Source organism: Seriola lalandi, unplaced genomic scaffold, assembly GCF_002814215.2.
Source record: "Seriola lalandi dorsalis isolate HSWRI2012SDOR001 ecotype SW California unplaced genomic scaffold, Sedor1 jcf7180002054922, whole genome shotgun sequence".
In the NCBI taxonomy this organism is placed as follows: Eukaryota; Metazoa; Chordata; class Actinopteri; order Carangiformes; family Carangidae; genus Seriola; species Seriola lalandi.
This window is the reverse complement of record NW_019525474.1, coordinates 121,824-142,042: the sequence shown is the minus strand read 5'-3', so window position 1 is coordinate 142,042 and position 20,219 is coordinate 121,824. Positions and strand designations below refer to the sequence as shown.

The 20,219-nt window shown below is 45.8% G+C and overlaps 4 protein-coding genes across 11 annotated transcripts in view; all 4 read right to left on the bottom strand.

Moving 5' to 3' along the window:
• LOC111673607 (phosphatidylinositol 4,5-bisphosphate 3-kinase catalytic subunit alpha isoform) overlaps positions 1 to 2,190 on the bottom strand; it is a 19,414-nt gene extending 17,224 nt beyond the window's left edge. Inside the window, exon 1 of the mRNA XM_023431425.2 lies at positions 598 to 2,190. The gene's annotated coding sequence lies outside the window, so the exon portion shown is untranslated. The remainder of the gene's footprint in view (positions 1 to 597) is intronic.
• Positions 2,191 to 2,315: 125 nt separating this feature from the next.
• Positions 2,316 to 11,001, bottom strand: tsc22d4 (TSC22 domain family member 4). Of its 4 annotated transcripts, XM_087169925.1 has the most exons (6): positions 10,432 to 11,001; positions 8,690 to 8,831; positions 7,755 to 8,536; positions 7,060 to 7,193; positions 3,829 to 3,880; positions 2,316 to 3,444 (listed from the first exon to the last, which is right to left on the bottom strand). In XM_087169925.1, the coding sequence occupies exons 3-6, from the start codon at positions 8,409 to 8,411 to the stop codon at positions 3,295 to 3,297; spliced, it is 993 nt and encodes a 330-aa protein (XP_087026051.1). In that variant the 5' UTR covers positions 8,412 to 8,536; positions 8,690 to 8,831; positions 10,432 to 11,001; the 3' UTR covers positions 2,316 to 3,294. The 4 variants fall into 4 exon arrangements, with proteins under 4 accessions (XP_087026051.1, XP_023287198.1, XP_087026050.1 ...); XM_023431430.2 differs by lacking the exon at positions 8,690 to 8,831; XM_087169924.1 differs by lacking the exon at positions 10,432 to 11,001 and having other exon boundaries at positions 8,690 to 9,979.
• An 807-nt stretch (positions 11,002 to 11,808) lies between these two features.
• mogat3a (monoacylglycerol O-acyltransferase 3a) lies at positions 11,809 to 17,113 on the bottom strand. Of its 3 annotated transcripts, XM_023431436.2 has the most exons (9): positions 16,741 to 17,112; positions 16,086 to 16,264; positions 15,940 to 16,000; positions 15,615 to 15,758; positions 15,002 to 15,132; positions 13,166 to 13,209; positions 12,990 to 13,080; positions 12,475 to 12,583; positions 11,809 to 12,231 (listed from the first exon to the last, which is right to left on the bottom strand). In XM_023431436.2, exons 1-9 carry the CDS (start codon positions 16,832 to 16,834, stop codon positions 12,077 to 12,079), a joined length of 1,008 nt encoding a protein of 335 aa, XP_023287204.1. In that variant the 5' UTR covers positions 16,835 to 17,112; the 3' UTR covers positions 11,809 to 12,076. The 3 variants fall into 3 exon arrangements, with proteins under 3 accessions (XP_023287204.1, XP_023287206.1, XP_023287205.1); XM_023431438.2 differs by lacking the exon at positions 15,615 to 15,758 and having other exon boundaries at positions 16,741 to 17,113; XM_023431437.2 differs by lacking the exons at positions 12,990 to 13,080; positions 13,166 to 13,209 and having other exon boundaries at positions 16,741 to 17,113.
• A 623-nt stretch (positions 17,114 to 17,736) lies between these two features.
• Positions 17,737 to 20,219, bottom strand: part of LOC147817664 (uncharacterized) — a 5,461-nt gene continuing 2,978 nt past the window's right edge. For all 3 annotated transcript variants that reach the window (XM_087169930.1, XM_087169931.1, XM_087169932.1), the window contains 4 exons: positions 19,641 to 19,751; positions 19,440 to 19,476; positions 19,123 to 19,208; positions 17,737 to 19,033 (listed from right to left, as the gene is read on the bottom strand). In XM_087169930.1, coding sequence (XP_087026056.1) covers positions 19,017 to 19,033; positions 19,123 to 19,208; positions 19,440 to 19,476; positions 19,641 to 19,751 — 251 coding nt within the window. In that variant the 3' untranslated portion in view covers positions 17,737 to 19,016. The remainder of the gene's footprint in view (positions 19,034 to 19,122; positions 19,209 to 19,439; positions 19,477 to 19,640; positions 19,752 to 20,219) is intronic.

Sequence of the window (20,219 nt, the reverse complement as noted above, 5' to 3'; positions counted from 1 at the left end):
GGGGGTGTCGGGGGAGTGAAAAGGGAGGAGGGGGTTAGGTGTCGGCTCTTCCTGTCCTCTTCCTCTCTTAAAGGGCCAGCAGCCTCACACCGAGAGCGGCACAGATAGGAGGTCTCACTCTGCTTCGGTTTCTGAGGTTCCTGAGAATTTCCCGCGGTTTGTCATAATAATACATCAGATTCACGTTGTACTGCAGTAGTTCATGTAGCTGTACTACTAAGGTAGTGATACTCTGTATACAAATACTTTATTATACAGTTAAAGGTAGTGATAGTCTGTGTACAAATACTTGATGATTTAAGTTGGCGGTGCTGTAGAGGGAGGAGCATTTTACCACAACCCATGATACAACAGAGGTCTACAACAATACTGCAACACATGCAAAACAGCAGCAGCAGTAACAACAGACATGTCTATGACACAGACTGAGTAATGCTGTAACAATGTAATACACAGGTCCAAAAGCCCATTGCACACAGCACACAAGACAATATCCAAATACGCATTATTTGAATGAAGGTAAATCCCTGTGATGTTAAAAGTAATTGACAGCTGAATATTAAACTGCTCGACAGCATCTTAAACCAAACATTTCACCTTGAGCTGCAGGACAGGTGCTCCAGTAGTTGGAATAATCCGTTGTGGTCTTGCGCTCAGGTGTTGTGGAAAGTCTTTCAACCGGGGCGTGGATGTCCAATAAGTTCAACATGTCAGAATGGACATGTATCAGGGAGAGGTAAGTCAGTCTCTTCTGGGTCATGGTGTTGTAGCCATGTTTTCACATGGTGTACTGTGGAAGAGGTCCGCTCAGGTGAGGTCATGGAGAGGGACAGGTATAGACATCTATGAGTTTTTAAGCTTCTGTAAACAGAACTCAGAGAGGCTCCTCAAATGCCACCATTTCAGCACTAGCTTGACACCTGTTAGCAGCTAGCTCCTTGGTGGTAGCGGTTCTAAAGCGGATACTCTGGTGGCGACAGTCTTTGAGGGAAAGTTACAACCAACCGAAAACGATGTGGAGCTGCTCTCCTGGGAAGGCTGGACGTAATCTGTGTTCTCTTTAACTGGTGGTTTGCCAAAACAAAAATCTAATACATGCAATACGCTTTTCCTCTGTTGTGATTTTTTCCTTCCATTAGCTATCAATGCTTCAGCAGCCAGATGTAAACTTACAAACCCTACCTTAGAGTTGGAAGGACCTGCCCCACATTGCCTCTGATTGGTTTTTGATTGTTGCCTTGGCTGGTTGGATTGGTCAGGTTTAGGTCATTCTGAGGCAGAGTAGAACCGCTCGTCAACGCTATTAGAACATCATGCTGTCGCCATTACCATGGCCAAGTCAGTTTCAGTAACACCACACCGACATCGTTCTGACCTCAGAGTGAGACGTCTGCTCACACACACTATCTCTGTCAGACCAGCTGCAGGTTAAAGGACAGGTACACTCAAACATACTGATGATGACATCATCAAGGTGCACAGCTCACTGTTACACAGGTAACCAACCAAAACACCTGAGAGTCCATTATCATCCCTGATCTGCTCCACCGTCCTAAAACAGGTTCCTGGGTTCTGGTTCTGGTTCTGGTCATGGTCCTGGCTCTGGTCCTGTTTCTTGTCGTGGTTCTTCTATGGTTACCTGTAGTTTAAAGTCTGCCAGCCAATCAGAGAGCAGGATTCAGAATACATGCTAATACCACACGGTGACACAGTTCATCTTAATCCTGCTTTTGTTTTTCACATTCTCTTTGTTTACCACCAGTGTGTGAGTGTGTGTGTGTGAGTGTGTGTGTGAGTGTGTGTGTTCGTGCGTGAGTGTGTGGAGGCAGCAGGGTTTGATGGATTAAGGATTAAAGTGATTCCTCTCGTGTTTTTGTTTTTATTTTCTCTCCATCTTTATCCTGCTGATCTCTCCAAACGATGTTTCCCAGCATGCACTGCGTCTTCTAGCATGCATAGGGCCACTGTCACTATGAACACACACTGTCCTGCTGCCACTAAATCACCAGAGCACCAAACGTGGATTAATCTGCTGCTGAAAATAGTCCCCAACAAATAAAGTACTTCCTCCTGTTTGAGTGACGTGTCATCTTCATCATCATCATCTTCTTCATAACCTTCATCATCATCATGACCTTCTTCATCACCATCATCATCATCACCATCTTCATCATCATCATCACCATCTTCATCACCATCATCATCATCTTCATCACCATCATCACATCTTCATCATCACCATCATCATGATCACTATCATCTTCATCATCATCATCATCATCATCAGTGCAACCCAAACAAACACCATCCGTCTGTTCTTCAGTTAGACATGATTAATTTATTATACTCTACTCTTCATCATCACATGCATCATCATCTTCATCACACAGAACAAATCAAACCAACTATGGATTCTTGTTGTCATGGTTACAAGGGTCCTCATTAGTCGATTATCAGCCTGTTAGGGGGCAGTGGTCTGTGGGGGGGTTTATCACCTGGACGCTCAGGTACAGAAGACGAGCGCACCTCAGTTAGACACCTGCCACCGACCTGAACCTGGTCCAGCCTCTGTGGACAGTACTGGTTCTGTTCTGGGTCCAGATACCACAGGAACCTCAGTCTGATCCAAGTCTCAGAGGACAAGTGTATTTGTTGTGTGTTATGTGTTTGTTGTGTGTTTGTTGTGTGTTTGTTGTGTGTTTGTTGTGTGTTTGTTGTGTGTTTGTTGTGTGTTGTGTGTTTGTTGTGTGTTATGTGTTATGTTGTGTGTTATGTTGTGTGTTTGTTGTGTGTTTGTTGTGTGTTATGTGTTATGTTGTGTGTTATGTTGTGTGTTATGTTGTGTGTTTGTTGTGTGTATGTTGTGTGTTTGTTGTGTGTTATGTTGGCTGTTATGTTGTGTGTTATGTTGTGTGTTTGTTGTGTGTTTGTTGTGTGTTATGTTGTGTGTTATGTTGTGTGTTTGTTGTGTGTTTGTTGTGTGTTTGTTGTGTGTTATGTTGTGTGTTTGTTGTGTGTTTGTTGTGTGTTTGTTGTGTGTTGTGTGTTTGTGTGTGTTATGTGTTTGTTGTGTGTTTGTTGTGTGTTTGTTGTGTGTTGTGTGTTTGCTGTGTGTTATGTGTTATGTTGTGTGTTATGTTGTGTGTTTGTTGGCTGCTATGTTGTGTGTTTGTTGGCTGTTATGTTGTGTGTTATGTTGTGTGTTTGTTGTGTGTTTGTTGTGTGTTATGTTGTGTGTTATGTTGTGTGTTTGTTGTGTGTTTGTTGCGTGTTTGTTGTGTGTTATGTTGTGTGTTATGTTGTGTGCTTGTTGTGCGTCAGTGTTCTCAGGATGTGGTTCTCTCTCTCCAGTTGTTGGTTTTTCTCCTGCAGTTCTCTGATTTGTTCCCTCAGAAGCTCCACCTCCTCTCTGACCGCCAGCATCAGGTGACTCTTTACCAGGTCCTACACACACACACACAGACACACACACACACAGACACGCATAGACACGCACACACATGCACACACACACAGACACAAAGACACACGCACACACACACACATACACATATATACACAGATCAGTGTGTTTCCTCAGCCAGCAGATGGCGCCATCACACGGCGCCATCACACCACCTTGACTCACAGTCAGAGGAGGATTCAAACAAACTGATCAATGATCAATAAAACACCAATAAAAACTTTCAAAAGCCAGAAGAAGACGAAGAACAGGGACTAATAAATCACATCACATGATTAGAATAAATTAATGATAATTCATTTTTGTGTTTCAGTTTCTGGACGTTAAACAGTTAGTAGTAGAATCACAGTAGAAATCAAACTTACCATGGCCTGCTCGATTTTGTTATCAATGGCGACCAGACTGTTACTGGAGGTACTGTAGAGACAGAGAGACAAGACAGGTGAGCGACAGACAGGTGGGGTAGTAAAACGTTCAGTACACAGGTGTAATAGATTTGATACTTAATATAATGTAAGATCACGGTTTTCTTGAAATGATCATTGTTTAGTGTAATTACACTAACTGTACACTGAATTATAAAAACCATGAGTGATACAACATGAGCTGCCATTACTAAATGATCTGGTTCACTAAAACCTATGGTGGCCCGGACGGTTCAACACAAATACAAAAGCCACAACACAAATACAAAAGTCAAAGCATAAATACAAAGGCATCAACACAAATACAAAAGCATCAACACAAATACAAAAGCCACAGCTCAAATCACAAGCAACAACACAAATCCTGTGTGAAATGTCAATGGCTCGTTAGTCAATACTTTATTAATAATTTCAGCTGCTGATCAATAAGCTGTTTTCTAAGATGTGTCGACATCTGTATCTCCAGGTGACTGTGAGTTCACCTGGAACGGAGGTCCTGCCCCCTCTATTTTCGTGCCTTGGTTACCTGTGACAGAACAGCAGCAGTGACATCATGGTGGCCTCAGAGCCCCGCCCACTCGGCAGAGTTCTAACAGGAACTGACCAATGAGGGTGAGGACCGGCGGTCAGCAGGTGATTTTGGGATGGGGGCTGGGGAAGAGACGGGGCCGATGGGGTCATCTGAGGTCGTGATTGCTTGCTGCTTCTGGCCTGGACCTCAGTGACTGGCCAAGTCCTGGAGGGTGGGGTTGGCCTGGTGCTTGGCCATGAGTCCCTGACACCTGATCCGTGACCTCTGACCTTTCTATGATCCCGAAACACAACAGCTGTCTCTGGTTGCTTTGCAAAAAGCTGCATAGTCCTGAGAGGGAGGGGCGGGGTCGACAGAGGACGCCGCTGAGGGCGAGGATGGGGGGCGGGGTCAGAGAATGGAGAAGACAGCTGCTGTCGCTCCGAAATCATTTTCTTTACACTACCAAACATCTCCAAGCCTCACAGCCCACCGTCAGACATTAACATCCAATCAGAGCTCAGCCACAGACTGCAACAACATGCCGACCGATCACAATTCAGATCATCCAATCAGGGAGTAATTCAAAGGCTGTCCAATCAAAGACGAGTCATGTCCCTCATTCAGGTGCAGATTCTTCGATTCTTCGTTGTCTCGTTTTCAGGTCCTCATTAACATCCCTTGTCTCTCATTAAGGTCTCAAGTCTCTCATCAGACTTCTGTGTCCCACTGAAGAACCAGACTCTTTGATCCATGATCATGTTTGATGTCTCTCATTAAAGCTCACTGAAGTTCTTCTGTCCTCTGACCTCGTTAACGTCCCGTCTCTCATTAAGGTCTAATGTTCCTTATTAAAGTTCTCTGTCCCTCTGAAGAACTCTTTGACTCTTTGATTTCTCGTTAGTCTCCTGTTCCTCATCAAGCTCTGATGTCCCTCGTTAATGTCCACACTTTTCGTTGTCCCATTATTGTCTACAGTCCTTCGTTAACAGAAAGTGAGCTCTTTTTGACCTCACAGGTCCTGAGACCTCGTCCAATCAGAAGCAGCCGTCTCAGGACGTCCAGATGTTGACTTCCAACTAAAACTCAGTGTTTTCTGTAAACGGGTGAGAGACATCAGGTTTTCATATAGACCCAACCTCTCTCTCTCTCTCCCACACACGCGCATTCACTCCCTGCTCTCTGATTGGCTGCTGTCTCATTCCAGCTCCTGCCCACTCACTGTCCCAGCCAATAGGAATGCGGCAGGGACATTCTGCTTCGGCCCACTCACAGACAGAGCTTCAGTGTTTCACTGCTCCAACATGTGACTGTTCACTGAGTCGTCCGCCACCTTCCTACATCACAGAGGAAACACCTGAGCTGAAACACTGCTGGACTCAACTGAGAATGTTTCCATGTCAACAGTTGATTCACAGTGAAAGGTCAAAGGTTAAAAGTCTTGTATGGTTTCATCTACTGAGGTTGTTCTCAAACTGTGGTCAACTTTTAAAGAGCCCCCCCCCCCCTTTTATTCCTCCACCCGGCGACAGTCATAGCGGCAGCCATTTTGTTTTTGTGTTGCTCGTCCGTCTCATTTTTATGGACATGGTACCTCAGTGACACCTTGACGGAATTTCTTCTTCTTATTTGGTAAAAACATTCACGTTGACTCAAAGGCTAAGTGATTAGAGTTTGGTGGTCAAAGGTCAAAGGTCACGGTGCCTCACAAAACACTTTTTAGCCATAACTCTAAACTTCACACCAATGGTTAATATTTTCTTTGACTGTGGATAAACAAGATGTGACCTGAAACTGGTCTGAGTGGAGGAAGCAGTAGACCCAGTAACCCCCCCCCCCAGTGGTCTGGAGCCAATCAGGGTCCAGTATAAAACCAACGCAGTGTGATGTGGAGACTGAGGTCGACAAGAGACGCGTGGTGTCCACTGTTCAATACTGAACAACAACATACAGTCGCCAGACGTCCTGGTGACAACGGAGCATGAATGGTTCCTCTGTTCTACTGTTTCTAAATCCAACACACACACACACACACACACACACACACACACACACACACACACCACACACACCACAAGTCCATTTTCAGTGCTCTGACAAACAGCTGACATTGCGATGTGGAGTGTGTGATGTGGTATGTAGGTCAGCTTCAGTTCAGAAGCATGAACCTGAGAGTCACACCAGGACCTGAAGGACCAGTCCACAAAAACTGGACAGAGGACACTTAAGGGAGGGAAGCCTAATGCTACAGAGACGAAGGCAGAGATACAGAGACAGACAGAGAGGCCCAGAGACACACGGATAGAGACAGAGACACAGAGACAGACAAAGAGATAGAGATAGATTGAGACACAGAAACAGACAGAGAGAAACAGAGACAGAGACACAGAGACAGACACAGAGGCAGAGACAGAGACAGAGACAGAGAGAGAGGTGGCTGGTGTTTAGGAAACATGTCATAGCCTCCTCATAACAAAACCATATTATCACAACAAAACCTCAGACTGTGTTTTACAACTCATCAATGACGACATCACAGGAGGCCTGTGGTCCATGTCGACCTGGGTTAGAGCAGGTGTAACAAACTCTGATTTTACTAATCCTGAAGACAGACAGTCAAAAAGAAAGACACACAGGTAAGAAGTCAAACAGACAGTCACCTGTCGTCCCCCGGCAGGTTGAAGATGGTTTGGTCCAGACTGAAGGCTGCAGGAGTCTGAATAGGGGTCAGAGTTGGGTGGTAGGGTCCAGTGGGGGGGGAGTTGGGCTGAGAGTGACACTGTCTGAGGACAGACTGACAGACAGACAAACAGATAGAGAGATACAGAAAGACAGCGGGAGAGACAGACAGAGAGAGAGAGAGAGACAAACAGACAGAGAGAGAGAGACAGACAGAGAGACAGACAGAGAGAGAGACAGAGAAACAGATGGACAGAGAGAGACAGACAGACCGACAGAGAGAGAGAGAGAGACAGAGAGAGACAAACAGACAGAGAGAGAGAGACAGACAGAGAGACAGACAGAGAGAGAGACAGAGAAACAGATGGACAGAGAGAGACAGACAGACCGACAGAGAGAGAGAGAGAGACAGAGAGAGACAAACAGACAGAGAGAGACAGACAGACAGACAGAGAGACAGACAAACAGACAGAGACAGACAACGAGACAGAGAGAGACAGAGAAACAGATGGACAGAGAGAGAGAGAATTTAACATTTAAAAGTTTCAACAGTTTTAAAGATGCATTACAACATGTAGTCATCTGGTCCTAGAGGTCAGACCCCCCCCCCCCCGAGTCAATCAGCTGACTCGTGTTCTGTGTGTGTGTGTGTGTGTGTGTGCACGTGTGTGCGTACCCTTCCTGCAGCGTCCACGTCCAATCGTAGAGGAGGAGGGATGTTTCGTGGGCCTGGCAAAGATGGTGGTGGTGTGTAGTCTAAACCCTGTACTCCTATTGGCTGCTTTCGGTCCAGGAGCCTGATGTTAATTGGCTCTTGGTGCGTAGGGGACGGTGGCCCGCTGCGCAGTACGAGCCCCACCCCCTCCCTGCCTCTGATTGGCTGACCATGCAGGTGGGCGGTGTCCTTGGAGTGGACTCTGTCTCGGCCAATCATCTCCAGGGATTCCAGGGAGTGGGCGTGTCTCATGCTGTCCATCACCTGCCTGAACCCCACCCCTTCCTGTCGCTCCATAGAGTCCACGCACGTCCACCGTCCACGGCAATATGGCTCGCTACGGCCACCACTGCCGGCCCCGCCCACCGCCAGCCTCACCACCCTGAACCTGGACGAAGATCCTGCCCCTTGAGCAGTTGCATCATGGGGGATGTATTTCCTCTTCAGAGAGGGTGTGGTCGGCTGGGAGGAGCTTCCCTGAGGGCTGCAGGAGGAGGAGGACTTTGATTGGAGGACAGTCAGGACCACGCTGGGAGCTGATTGGCCGGCAGGAGTTTGGTTTAAGTCTGATGTCACACTGGTGATCTGGAAGCCACTCCTCTTTTTACCACCACTCATCCTCACACACACACACACACACACGCACACACACACACACACACGCACACACCACACACACACACACACACACACACACACACACACACACACACGCACACGCACACACGCACACTACAGACTCACTGAAACACAGACAGAACAGAAATGTTTAGCCTTTATACCTGAACCAGGTCTACACTCTGACATTTACAGGTTGTTGTCCCCGAACAGGACAGATGTCCTTAGAATGTACAATACCAAACACAGACTGTCTGTGTAGCTGAAACCTGTCTCACCACACGTCCTGTCTCTTTCTCTCTCTCTCTCTCCTGTTGTTGCAGTCAGTGTCTCTCGCCCTGCAGCTTTCGTCTGGGACTCATGTTCTTCTTCTGTTTCCTGTTTCCTCTGACTCACTGTTCGGTTGCTTCAGTCGGCTGCCTGTTGCACAACATGGATTAACGTGTGTGTGTGTGTGTGTGTGTGTGTGTGAGTTGAGTTCAGGTCCTGCAGGATTTCAACTGTTGAAACTGCTCTCAGTCAGTGTGTACATGTCCTCCTCTGAACAGTGACATGTCTCGAAGTGTCTCGAAATGTCTCTCAGCAGACCAGCTGTCCCCTCTCATCAAAAATAAGTACAATGATCAAGATAACTGACCTGTGATTGGGCCATTTGAAGAAATGTCTGCATGCTGATTGAATGGATCAGACTAACATAGTGTGACATCAGACTTTATTAATTATGTCACAGGAAGCAACAAAGTAAGGAAACAGAATGTTTTTGATGAAGTGAAATAAAATAAACGTTGACTCTGCTTGTGACCTTATCCTTGTCTCTATCACTTGTCCACCAGCGAAACCAGCTGACAGTGGACTGAAACCAGCTGACACTAGACAGAAACCAGCTGACAGTAGACTGAAACCAGCTGACACTAGACAGAAACCAGCTGACAGTAGACTGAAACCAGCTGACCAGAGACAGAAACCATCTGACACTAGACAGAAACCAGCTGACACTCGACAGAAACCAGCTGACAGTAGACTGAAACCAGCTGACAGTACAGAAACCAGCTGACATTAGACCGAAACCAGCTGACAGTGGACTGAAACCAGCTGACACTAGACACAAACCAGCTGACAGTAGACTGAAACTAGCTGACACTAGACAGAAACCAGCTGACAGTAGACTGAAACCAGCTGACACTAGACACAAACCAGCTGACAGTAGACTGAAACCAGCTGACCAGAGACAGAAACCATCTGACACTAGACAGAAACCAGCTGACACTCGAAAGAAACCAGCTGACAGTAGACTGAAACCAGCTGACAGTACAGAAACCAGTAGACAGCAGACAGAATTCAGCTGACATTAGACTGAAACCAGCTGACATTAGACCGAAACCAGCTGACAGTGGACTGAAACCAGCTGACACTAGACACAAACCAGCTGACAGTAGACTGAAACTAGCTGACACTAGACAGAAACCAGCTGACAGTGGACTGAAACTAGCTGACACTAGACAGAAACCAGCTGACAGTAGACTGAAACCAACTGACAGCAGACTGAAGCCAGCTGACAGCAGACTGAAACCAGCTGACAGTAGACTGAAACCAGCTGACAGTAGACTGAAACCAACTGACAGCAGACTGAAGCCAGCTGACAGCAGACTGAAACCAGCTGACAGCAGACTGAAACCAGCTGACAGTAGACTGAAACCAGCTGACAGTAGACTGAAACCAGCTGACAGTAGACTGAAACCAACTGACAGCAGACTGAAGCCAGCTGACAGCAGACTGAAGCCAGCTGACAGTAGACTGAAACCAGCCTACAGTAGACTGAATGATGGTAGGACATGGTCTAGCCAGTCCAGCTCTAGACCAGGTCCTGATGAAGAATCAGAATATAATTAATTATTTATGAATCCATTAATTAACTGGGGTTTATCAGACACTGCAGGGTATGTTATGGTCTGACATTACAGTCACAAACTAAAAACATACAGTAAGTATACCCTGTGACGTCATCATTGTAAACACTCACGTTCATGTACTCAGCGTAGGCGCGCTCCCGTTGCTCCCGCCCATGATCTGCATCAGCGGCCGTGCGCCTCGTCCTCTGTCTCCGGTCACGTCACCACTGAGCCCGGTGACACAATCGGTCCATTATTCCCAGAGAAAAACACAACTGTGCAGGGAGCATGCGCGCCACTCTCAGGTCAACCCCAGGTCGGCGGGAGCTTGCACAGTTTACAGAGCAAAAAGTTTCAGCGGGAATTCTCCAACTTTTTCTTCTGCTGATTTCAGTCCGATTCTGCTTCTGTTAGTCCAGAGAAGATGTGAGCGGCAGCGGGAAGTTTCTTCTTTTTCTCCCTCTCTGAACTCTCCCTCTCTCTCCTACTCCGCTCCTTCCTCCTCTCTCAGTAAACAGCGCGTCTCTACACAGCAGCCAATGAGCGAGCAGCAAACACCTTCATCATCATCAACATCAGGTCCAGGTTGTATGTCTGGGTCTGTGGGGTCTGATCCGGATCCTCCATCTCTCTCTGTAGTTTGGTAAAAGATGCAGGACGGGATCTGCGCGTGACCGAGCCGCGAGCGAACAAAACGCGTGCGTGTGAGTGTCTGAGAGGGAGGAGCAGCAGGAGGAGGGTGGAATCACAGATTTGTATTTTGTCCACGTGTCAATAAAGTTTAATGGAAAGTGACGTCAGATGTTTACAGTGTAGTGCCTCAGGGTGACCTCTGGTGGTCAGTTTGCTTCATTACAGACCGAAACTACAGACGTCTGTCCGCTTCTCTCCTCTGACGTCACTGATCACGTGACCACGACAGTTTACATTTCACCTGATGACGCCACTACACCTGAGTTTACCTGCAGGTGTCAGAGGTTCCTCTCTACCCTCTAACGAGGATGATGAACAACTTCCTCTGTCACAAGCATGTAGCTGGACAGGTAAACCAGAGTTACCTGGACTGGAATCAGTTAAACCAGATAACAGGAAGTTAATCTGGATATGTTAAACCTGATTTGTCAGAGTTCTTCCTGTTGTCATCTATGACATCATCATTCACCACAGACTTACAGTAATTCTACTTGAAACTGATTAATTTTTCATATTTTATTTGCTCCCAGGTTTGACTCATTTAATGAATCTAATAAGTCAAATGTTAGAAGTCTGTCACACTTTCACATGGTAGTCTAATTTTATATTTTGCTTTTGTTTTGTAAAAGGTGCTGATCTGCTGCCGGTGGACACCTCCATGTTTATGATTGGTCATGTGACCACTGGGCTCAGTGAAGCCAGAGAATTAACATATCCTGGATTTGTTGAACCTGCTTCGTTGTTCACATTCAGTCCAAATCAACCAACCACAGTGCTCGTCTGATGTTACTGTGATGTGACACCAGATCTCTGAATGACTGTCAATCATCTGTTACATCATCATGTGATGTCACTTTATTACATAGAAACACATCAAACACTCATCTTTACACACAGAGACCTTAGCATTACCCATGAAAACAATGAGCTCTGCTAACAGTGTTAACATTGTTCTGTTCAGTTTAACAACCACCGCCTGAACAGCTGTCAGTCATGTGACGGTCATGTGACGGTCATGTGACGGTGAGGCCAGGTGTTGTAAACAGTTCATATACAGGTGATAACCAGGTGGTACAGGTGAGGTCATATGAACGTCAGGTGCTGGTCCTCACTGTAGCCGTAGGTGTGTTTGTGCTGCTCGAACAGCTCAGTCAGACTCTGCAGGTAAACTTTGTGAAGACTCTCGATGTCCTTGCTGCTGGGACTGGGAGTCTGGGCAACCGAGATTGGCCTTCCCACTGAAAACAGAGAGAGAGAGAGAGAGACATGAAGGAACCACAAAACAAGCATGACAACAAACGGCTCAGATGCTAACTGAGGCTAACCGATGCTAAAACGACGGCATCTGAAACCAACAATCATCGTCCCCTCTGGGTTAATGTTACCTTAACATTACCTTAACATTAGGCAAACATTAGGGTAAGATTAGGGTTAACATTATGTTACATTAGATACATTTTAGAGTAACTCTGCGGTCATACCGACAGTGTGTATGGACTTCCTGTAGGGTATCAGGCCGAAGCTGTACTGGAAAACTCCTCTTGCATGAAATAGAGGCAGTGCTACTCCCATGATGCTCTGCAGCCGGTTCTATGGACAAAGGAAACATACTAGCATTGACAATAAAGTATCTATCTATCTATTTATCTATCTATGACAGTTAAAGTTACACTAAAAACTAAGACAACAAACTAAATATTCTCAGGAAAGTTCTTGTGGTTGCTAAGATGTTAGACAGTGTTCTAAGTGGTTGCTACAATATATTACACAATTGCTAATAGGGGTCTGTTACATAGCAACCACCCAGCAACGTTCAGTCTCAGATGTTGCTAGGTGGTTGCTGGGGTTTTGCGGTGGATGTTCTGGCCGCGTCTTGGGATCGGACTCCTTCATGAAGACTTTCTGACTTTCTAAACATGTTGTTAAATGTGTGTTTAAAACATGTGGTTAAAATGTGTCGTTACAACGTGTCGTCCATTGAGACATGAGCTCTGACCTGCAGCATCCTAAGAGAAGAGCCGCTGGGATTCTCCATCTGATCAAATAACTCGTTTTCTCCAAAAGAAAACACTGGAACCAGCTGAGCTCTGCACACACACAGTGACACACTGTCAGCGTACTGTCTGTAGCCCTGCCCCTCTGAGCCCTGCCCCCTTGATAAACTCCACCCACCCGTGTTTGAAAGCCAGTTTAATGAAGCCCTTCCTGTTTCGTATCTGAAAGAAAAAACACCTTTAGTCATTTATGAATCATTAAAGTAAGAAGCAAATGTTCAGTCTCTGTTTACATGTTATACATACATATACACACACATATATATATGTATATATATATATATATATATATACACATATATATACATACATATATACATACATATGTACATATATACATATATATATATATATATATATATACAGTACTGTGCAAAAGTTTTAGGCAGGTGTGAAAAAATGCTGCAAACTAAGAATGCTTTCAAAAATGGAAGTGTTAATAGTTTATTTTCATCAATTAACAAAATACAGTGAATGAACAGAAGAGAAATCTAAATCAAATCAATATTTGGTGTGACCACCCTTTGCATTCAAAACAGCATCAATTCTTCTAGGTTCACTTGCACACGGTTTTTGAAGGAACTAAGCTGGTAGGTTGTTCCAAACATCTTGGAGAACTAACCACATATCTGCTGTGGACGTAGGCTTCCTCAGATCCTTCTGTCATGTAATCCCAGACAGACTCCACGATGTTGAGATCAGGGCTCTGTAGGAGCCATACCATCACTTCCAGGACTTCTTGTTCTTCTTTAAGCTGAAGATAGTTCTTAATGACATTGGCTGTATGTTTGGGGTCGTTGTCCTGCTGCACAATAAATTTGGGGCCAATCATATTGGGGCCTCCCTGATGGTATTGTATGATGCATAAGTATCTGCCTGCATTTCTCAGCACTGAGGACACCATTAATCCCGACCAAATCTCCAACTCCATTTGCAAAAATGCAGCCCCAAACTTGCAAGGAACTTCCTATATGCTTCACTGTTGGCTGCAGACAGTCATTACTGTACCGCTCTCCAGCCCTTCGGAGAACAAACTGCCTTCTGCTACAGCCAAATATTTCAAATTTTTACTCATCAGTCCAGAGCACCTGCTGCCATTTTTCTGCTCCCCAGTTCCTATGATGAACTCTTCCATGAAGACCACTTCTGGCCAGACTTCTCCGGACAGTAGATGGCTGTACCTGGGTCCCACTGGTTTCTGCCAGTCCTGAGCTGATGGCACTGCTGGACATCTTCCGATTTAGAAGGGAAATAAGCTGCTGCACTAAGTTTCCTTGGCCGACCACTGCGTCTACGATCCTCAACATTGCCTGTTTCTTTGTGCTTCTTCAAAAGAGCTTGAACGGCACAAACCCCAGTCTGCTTTGAAATCTTTGTCTGGGAGAGACCTCGCTGATGTAGTATAACTACCTTGTGTCTTGTTGCTGTGCTCAGTCCTGCCACGGTGTATGACCTGTAACATGAAACTGTCTTCCACAACCTCACCTTGGTAGCAGAGTTTGGCTGTTCCTCACCCAGTTTTAAGCCTCGTACACAGCTGTTTCTGTGTCAGTTAATGACTGTGTTTCAACCTACATGTAAAATTGATGATCCTTAGAACCTGTTTGGTATAATTGGTTGATCATACACCTGACTATAATCCTACAAAATCCCTGACTTTGTGCAAGTGTACCTCTAAGAATTGATGCTGGTTTGAAAGCAAAGAGTAGTAACACCAAATATTAATTTGATTTAGACTTTTCTTTTGCTCGCTCACTTTGCATTTTGTAAATTGATAAAAATAAACAATTACTATTTATATTTTTGAAAGCATTCTTAGTTTACAGCATATCACACCTAAAACTTTTGCACAGTACTGTTTATATATATATATATAGATAATACATATACATAAATACATTTACACATAAATACATAAACATGTATACATATATAACATGAATATAAACTACACCTGCAGTGTTAAAGCTCCCGGCCGAGCGTCCAGAGCCTCTGGAGCTCCGCCCACCGCGATGACAGCAACATTACCTCCTTCAGGACGACTGACCAGGTACGACAGACTGGACTTACAGCTGGACACCAGACCTGACAGACAGACAGGTGAGAGACAGACAGATGTCAGCATGACATCATTTCACATGTCCAGATAAGACAGTGGTGTAATGTCATTGTTTTGTTTCCTGATCAGTTTGATGGATTTGACCTGAGCCCACACAGCCATGTTTGTAGTTTTACTTTACTGTGGTCTCTGATGGTCTGTGGTAGTCTGTGGTGGTCTGAGGTAGTCTGTGGTGGTCTGAGGTAGTCTGTGGTGGTCTGAGGTAGTCTGTGGTGGTCTGTGACTCAGACACATGAACCCACGTGTCCCTGAGAAGTGTCCAGACAGCCTATCACAACGCAGCGTTCTACCCCTCCCCCTCCTGTGTTTACTCAGAGCTTTACAAAGAGCTGATTGAGAAACCTCAACCTGGACTCATCCGTGTCCGGGGGACACGTCCCTCTAATGTCTGTCAGAGACAATGATCAGACAGGTGGACAGACAGGTGGACAGGCAGACAGGTTTGTACCTCCACACATGATGTAGTCTCTGAAGAGCGGGACTCTGAACCAGAACGGCAGCATCAGCAGGTGAGATGTGAGTCCAGGAAACAGACGAGAGAAACCTGTCGCCTCCGTACAGAAGTTCCCAAAGCCCCCCGCCACCAGCACCCCTGAGAGACAGACAGGTAGACAGACAGGTCAACAAGCCACCAGCACCCTGACAGACAGACAGACAGACAGGTCAACAAGCCACCAGCACCCTGAGAGACAGACAGGTAGACAGACAGGTCAACAAGCCACCAGCACCCTGAGAGACAGACAGGTAGACAGACAGACAGGTGAGTTTCTCACCATGTGGATGAAATCCAAAGATGTAGTTTTTCTTTGGATCCAAATCGACAGTTTTAACGAGCTGCAGACACAAAGCAATAATCAATAATCAGACAGATTGATCTGGTATTGATCACGACACATCAGATCGATAGATCTGATCTCACCGTTATAGGGAAGTAGTCCCTGAAGTACTCCCAGACCGTCCAGCTCCTGACCCACCGTGACCTCCGACCCCCGCTGGTAGGCGTGTCCCAGTCCAACCATAGCCAACCAGCATACAGCAGGGCCACCACCCACCAATCAGAGAGAGCCAGGAGGACGAAGGCAGCCAGACAACACTGAGCTGAGAGACAGAAAAGTGTGAGAGAAAGACAGGCAAGTGTTAGTGACGGACAGACACATGTTAGAGAGATACAGACAGGTATGTGATTCAACAGAATGACAGTGAGACAGGTGTGATGCTGTGTTCAGGTGCCGTCTGAACATATCAGCATAAAAGTCCAGAGGAAACTAATATTCATTATTCGATCACATTGGCTCTTATTGATTAAAAGCAGGAGGATTCTGGTTTGTTTCTGTTCTGTTGACGTCACAGATCATGGATCAGACTCTGAAGCTCAGGACCTTTCACAATAAAAGCCCCGAAGCGAGTCCAGTAACCTTCATAGAAAAACTGTTTCTGTAGTAACTTAACATGTAAAACACACGTAACACTCTGACCAATCAGAAGCCTTCTGGACTCACTGACTCGCGTGCAGGCAGAGAATAATCAGAATATCCAGGACCAATAATCAATAAACCTGATCGATAGTGTGTTACCTAGAGCCAGGAAGGAGAAGACCCACTGCAGCACGGCGGCGGTCTGCAGCCTCCTCCGCAGCGGGATGTTCAGCGGGGCGAACTCGACCTTCATGCCGGCGGTCGCGCTCCTTGTCCCGGCTTGGAGCGCAGCGACGTCCCGGTATCTCCGCCTGGATGTTGGAGTGTTTCTCTCTCTCTCTCTCTCTCTCTCTCTCTCTCTATGCCTGTCTGTCTTTCCGCCTGTCTTTCTCTCTGCCTGTCTGTCAGAGCGGTGTCTTCTCAACAGATGATAAACTTAAAATAAACTTTCATTAGATCCGTAAATCTTTACTTGGTCTGAACTCAAACTTTACAAACACGCTCTACTCCATCGTGTACTGCGCATGCGTGCGGGACTCTCCCTTCTGGGTGGGTTCCTCTCAGCCAATCAGAGCTCGTGACGAAACATGTCGGGAGCGCGCTTGGGGAGGTGAGCTCTCGGTCGGCGATGTTGAAATACAGTTTTTAAATATGAGTGGGTGAAATGTGAATGAATCAGACTGTTGAGAGGGTTTAGAAAAAAACCACGTTATGAAGAGGGACAGTCTCAGTCCTGATGACACCTGCATTAACTGAATCATATCATGACATTAAATTAACAGTGAGCAGGTGGGTCTGTAGGTATATTCATATGTGCTGTGTCCCTGATGTTGAGTCAGTCATGTGATGCTGCTGTGAACTCTGTGTTTACTGCTTGTTCAGAGACGTTGTGAAACTCCTACTCAGTCTTTAGAAACAGTTTTTAAACAGTAATTTCACCTCTGACCGCCTGATGATTCAACATGAAGAAAGAAGTTTCTTGTGATTGCTGCCACACTTATTTCACCATGTGTCTCTTTGTGTCAAAATAAGACATAACAGTTGGAGCTGGACGTCTAAATGATACTCTGCGATCACAACCGGACAGTCCTCTTTCAAAATGATTCACACACCATTAACAACACACTGAAGAAGTGAACACACAATACTGCTGTCTTTACTGTGTGTATGTTTTTAATGTTGTCACACAGATTTATCGTTACACAGTGTCGAACAAACATCAGAACAGAACAAAGCAAAAGACAAGAGACAAGAGGGCTGTGTGTGTGTGTGTGTGTGTGTGACCACTTTAACTCCACCAGAGGGCACTGAAGGTGTCTCTCATCAAACACACACTCACATTTCAAACGGTAAACATTGAATAACAATGACAAACCTCAGTAACAGAACAACATGCAGGAACACCAGAGGGCCAGAAAACAACTGCTGTCACCTTGGTTACAGCCGACCACTGTTACCATGGTTACAGCCGACCGCTGTTACCATGGTTACAGCTCACCCAGACAACAGGTAACAGGTCACATTAAAGATTAATTCCACTGACTTTACACATAAGGTTCCTCCTGAGCCTGTGGCTCTGCAAGGGGTCATGTGCATTATGGGAAATGTAGGATCCAATGTTTGTTTGGTGTGGAGTTTGATATAGACTAACAACAGTGAAACACCAGTGTTTGAATTTAATGTTTCAGGTTTAACCATCATGAAATGTTTGGTCTGATGCTGACAAACATTTTCTGATTTCTTACACATACACCCATCCAAACCGAAATTATCTCACAGGAAGTGATGTCATTGCATGTTGTTCTGTTACTCAGAGATGCGGAACCATTTTTAAATTTGATCACAGGGAAGAAATTAGTACATGCTGGACTACATCTGTACTACACGTAGACTAACTAGATAGATAGATAGATAGATAGATAGATAGATAGATAGATAGATAGATAGATAGATAGATACTTTATTTATCCCCTAGGGGAAATTCATGTGTCCATTAGCTCTTTGGCTGAGGTGTTGTACAGCCTGATGGCAGTGGGAACAAAGGATCTCCTGAACCTCTCTGTTCTGCAGTGAGATGAGACGTTTGCTGCAGCTGTAGCTGCTTCTCTGTCCTGCCAGAATGTTGTGGAGAGGATGGTTGGTATTGTCCAAGATGGCCTCCATCTTACATTGCATGTGTCTCTCCACAACAGTCCTGAGTGAGTCCAGACTCCTGCCAAGCACAGACCCAGCCTTTTTTACCTACACCTGGTCTGTCCCTATACCACACCTGGACAAAACCTGCACTAAACCTGGACTGAACCTGGGATACACTTACACCTAGAACTGGACTAGATATGGGCAGCACCAGGCCGGTGTAGACCTGGACAACAGTCTCTCTCGATGCTGAGAGACACTTGAACTGGATTTAAGTCTCAAAGACAGATCCACTTCCGTCACAGCAGATCCAGACCTGCAGAGGAACCACAAGGTTTATCAGAGGAGGGATGGGGTCGTAATCTGACAGGAGGGGCTTGTTGTTAGGAGGGCGGAGCTTGTTACCTTTGTGTTTGGTACCTTGCTGGTTTAGGCAGGACAGCAGGCTGAGACACAAACTGAGCAGGAGGACCAGGAACACAGAGACAAGTCTGTAGAGACAAAACCATCAAACATGAGGACAGGGCTGATCTCAGAGGACAAGGTTGGTCTCAGGGGACAGGGTTGGTCTATGACGACAGGGCTGCTCTCTGAGGACAGGGCTTGTCTCTGAAACCACTCTGGGCTTCTGTAGCTTTGAAGGTAAAAGCTCTAATTCACCTGGACAGAAATCAATCAATCAATATCATCATTGATGATTATTAAAGGTGGTTGATTCTTACATTACAGTGAGGACGATCCAGGGTTCAGGAGCAGAGACTGTGGACAAGAGGAAGATGGAGAAGAAGTTATGAGATGAACACCAGGGTAAAGGAACCAGGACCAGGATCCTGGACCAGGACCTGGTGTGAACCTGTTGAACTTGCAGTGAACTGAAGAAAGAGGAGCCAAACAGGAAATGAGCTGCGCTCAGGTGAGTTTACCTGCAGGAGCTTCAGCAGGCGTCTCTGTCGGTGTGACGGCTACTGTGGTTTGGTTTCCACACACCGAGTCAGCAAAGGTCGAGCACTCCACCACAGTGTCCTGACGAACAGCTGGAGGACACGATCAATAAATAATCAATCAACAAACAATCAATAATCAGTTCATAATCAGTCAATACTGTCTGACTGTCTCACAGATGTTCTCTCAGTGCTTTGGCTTCACAAACAATGAGTTAATGACTCATGTCTGGAGTCAGACTGGTTCAGGATTAGTCAGTATAACACCAGGACCAGGTCTGGAGTCAGACTGGTTCAGGATTAGTCAGTATAACACCAGGACCAGGTCTGGAGTCAGACTGGTTCAGGATCAGTCAGTATAACACCAGGATCAGGTCTGGGGTCAGACTGGTTCAGGATCAGTCAGTATAACACCAGGATCAGGTCTGGAGTCAGACTGGTTCAGGGTCAGTCAGTATAACACCAGGATCAGGTCTGGAGTCAGACTGGTTCAGGATCAGGTCTGGAGATTAAAGCCCTGTTGAGGTGTGTTTACCTGAACAGTCAGTGCACAGTTTACAC

Bases quoted from the DNA above. Each gene is read 5' to 3' on its own strand.
- tsc22d4 (XM_087169925.1), bottom strand. From the start codon at position 8,411: ATGAGTGGTGGTAAAAAGAGGAGTGGCTTCCAGATCACCAGTGTGACA. The intron at 3,881-7,059 runs GTGACTGTCTGT...CTGTCTCTACAG, and splicing joins AACCTGCCGGGGGACGACAG to TACCTCCAGTAACAGTCTGG. The intron at 3,445-3,828 runs GTAAGTTTGATT...GTGTGTGTGTAG, and splicing joins ACAAAATCGAGCAGGCCATG to GACCTGGTAAAGAGTCACCT.
- mogat3a (XM_023431436.2), bottom strand. From the start codon at position 16,834: ATGAAGGTCGAGTTCGCCCCGCTGAACATCCCGCTGCGGAGGAGGCTG. The intron at 16,265-16,740 runs GTAACACACTAT...TCTGTCTCTCAG, and splicing joins CTTCTCCTTCCTGGCTCTAG to CTCAGTGTTGTCTGGCTGCC. The intron at 12,584-12,989 runs GTCAGAGCTCAT...CTTTGTCCATAG, and splicing joins CTTCTCTTAGGATGCTGCAG to AACCGGCTGCAGAGCATCAT.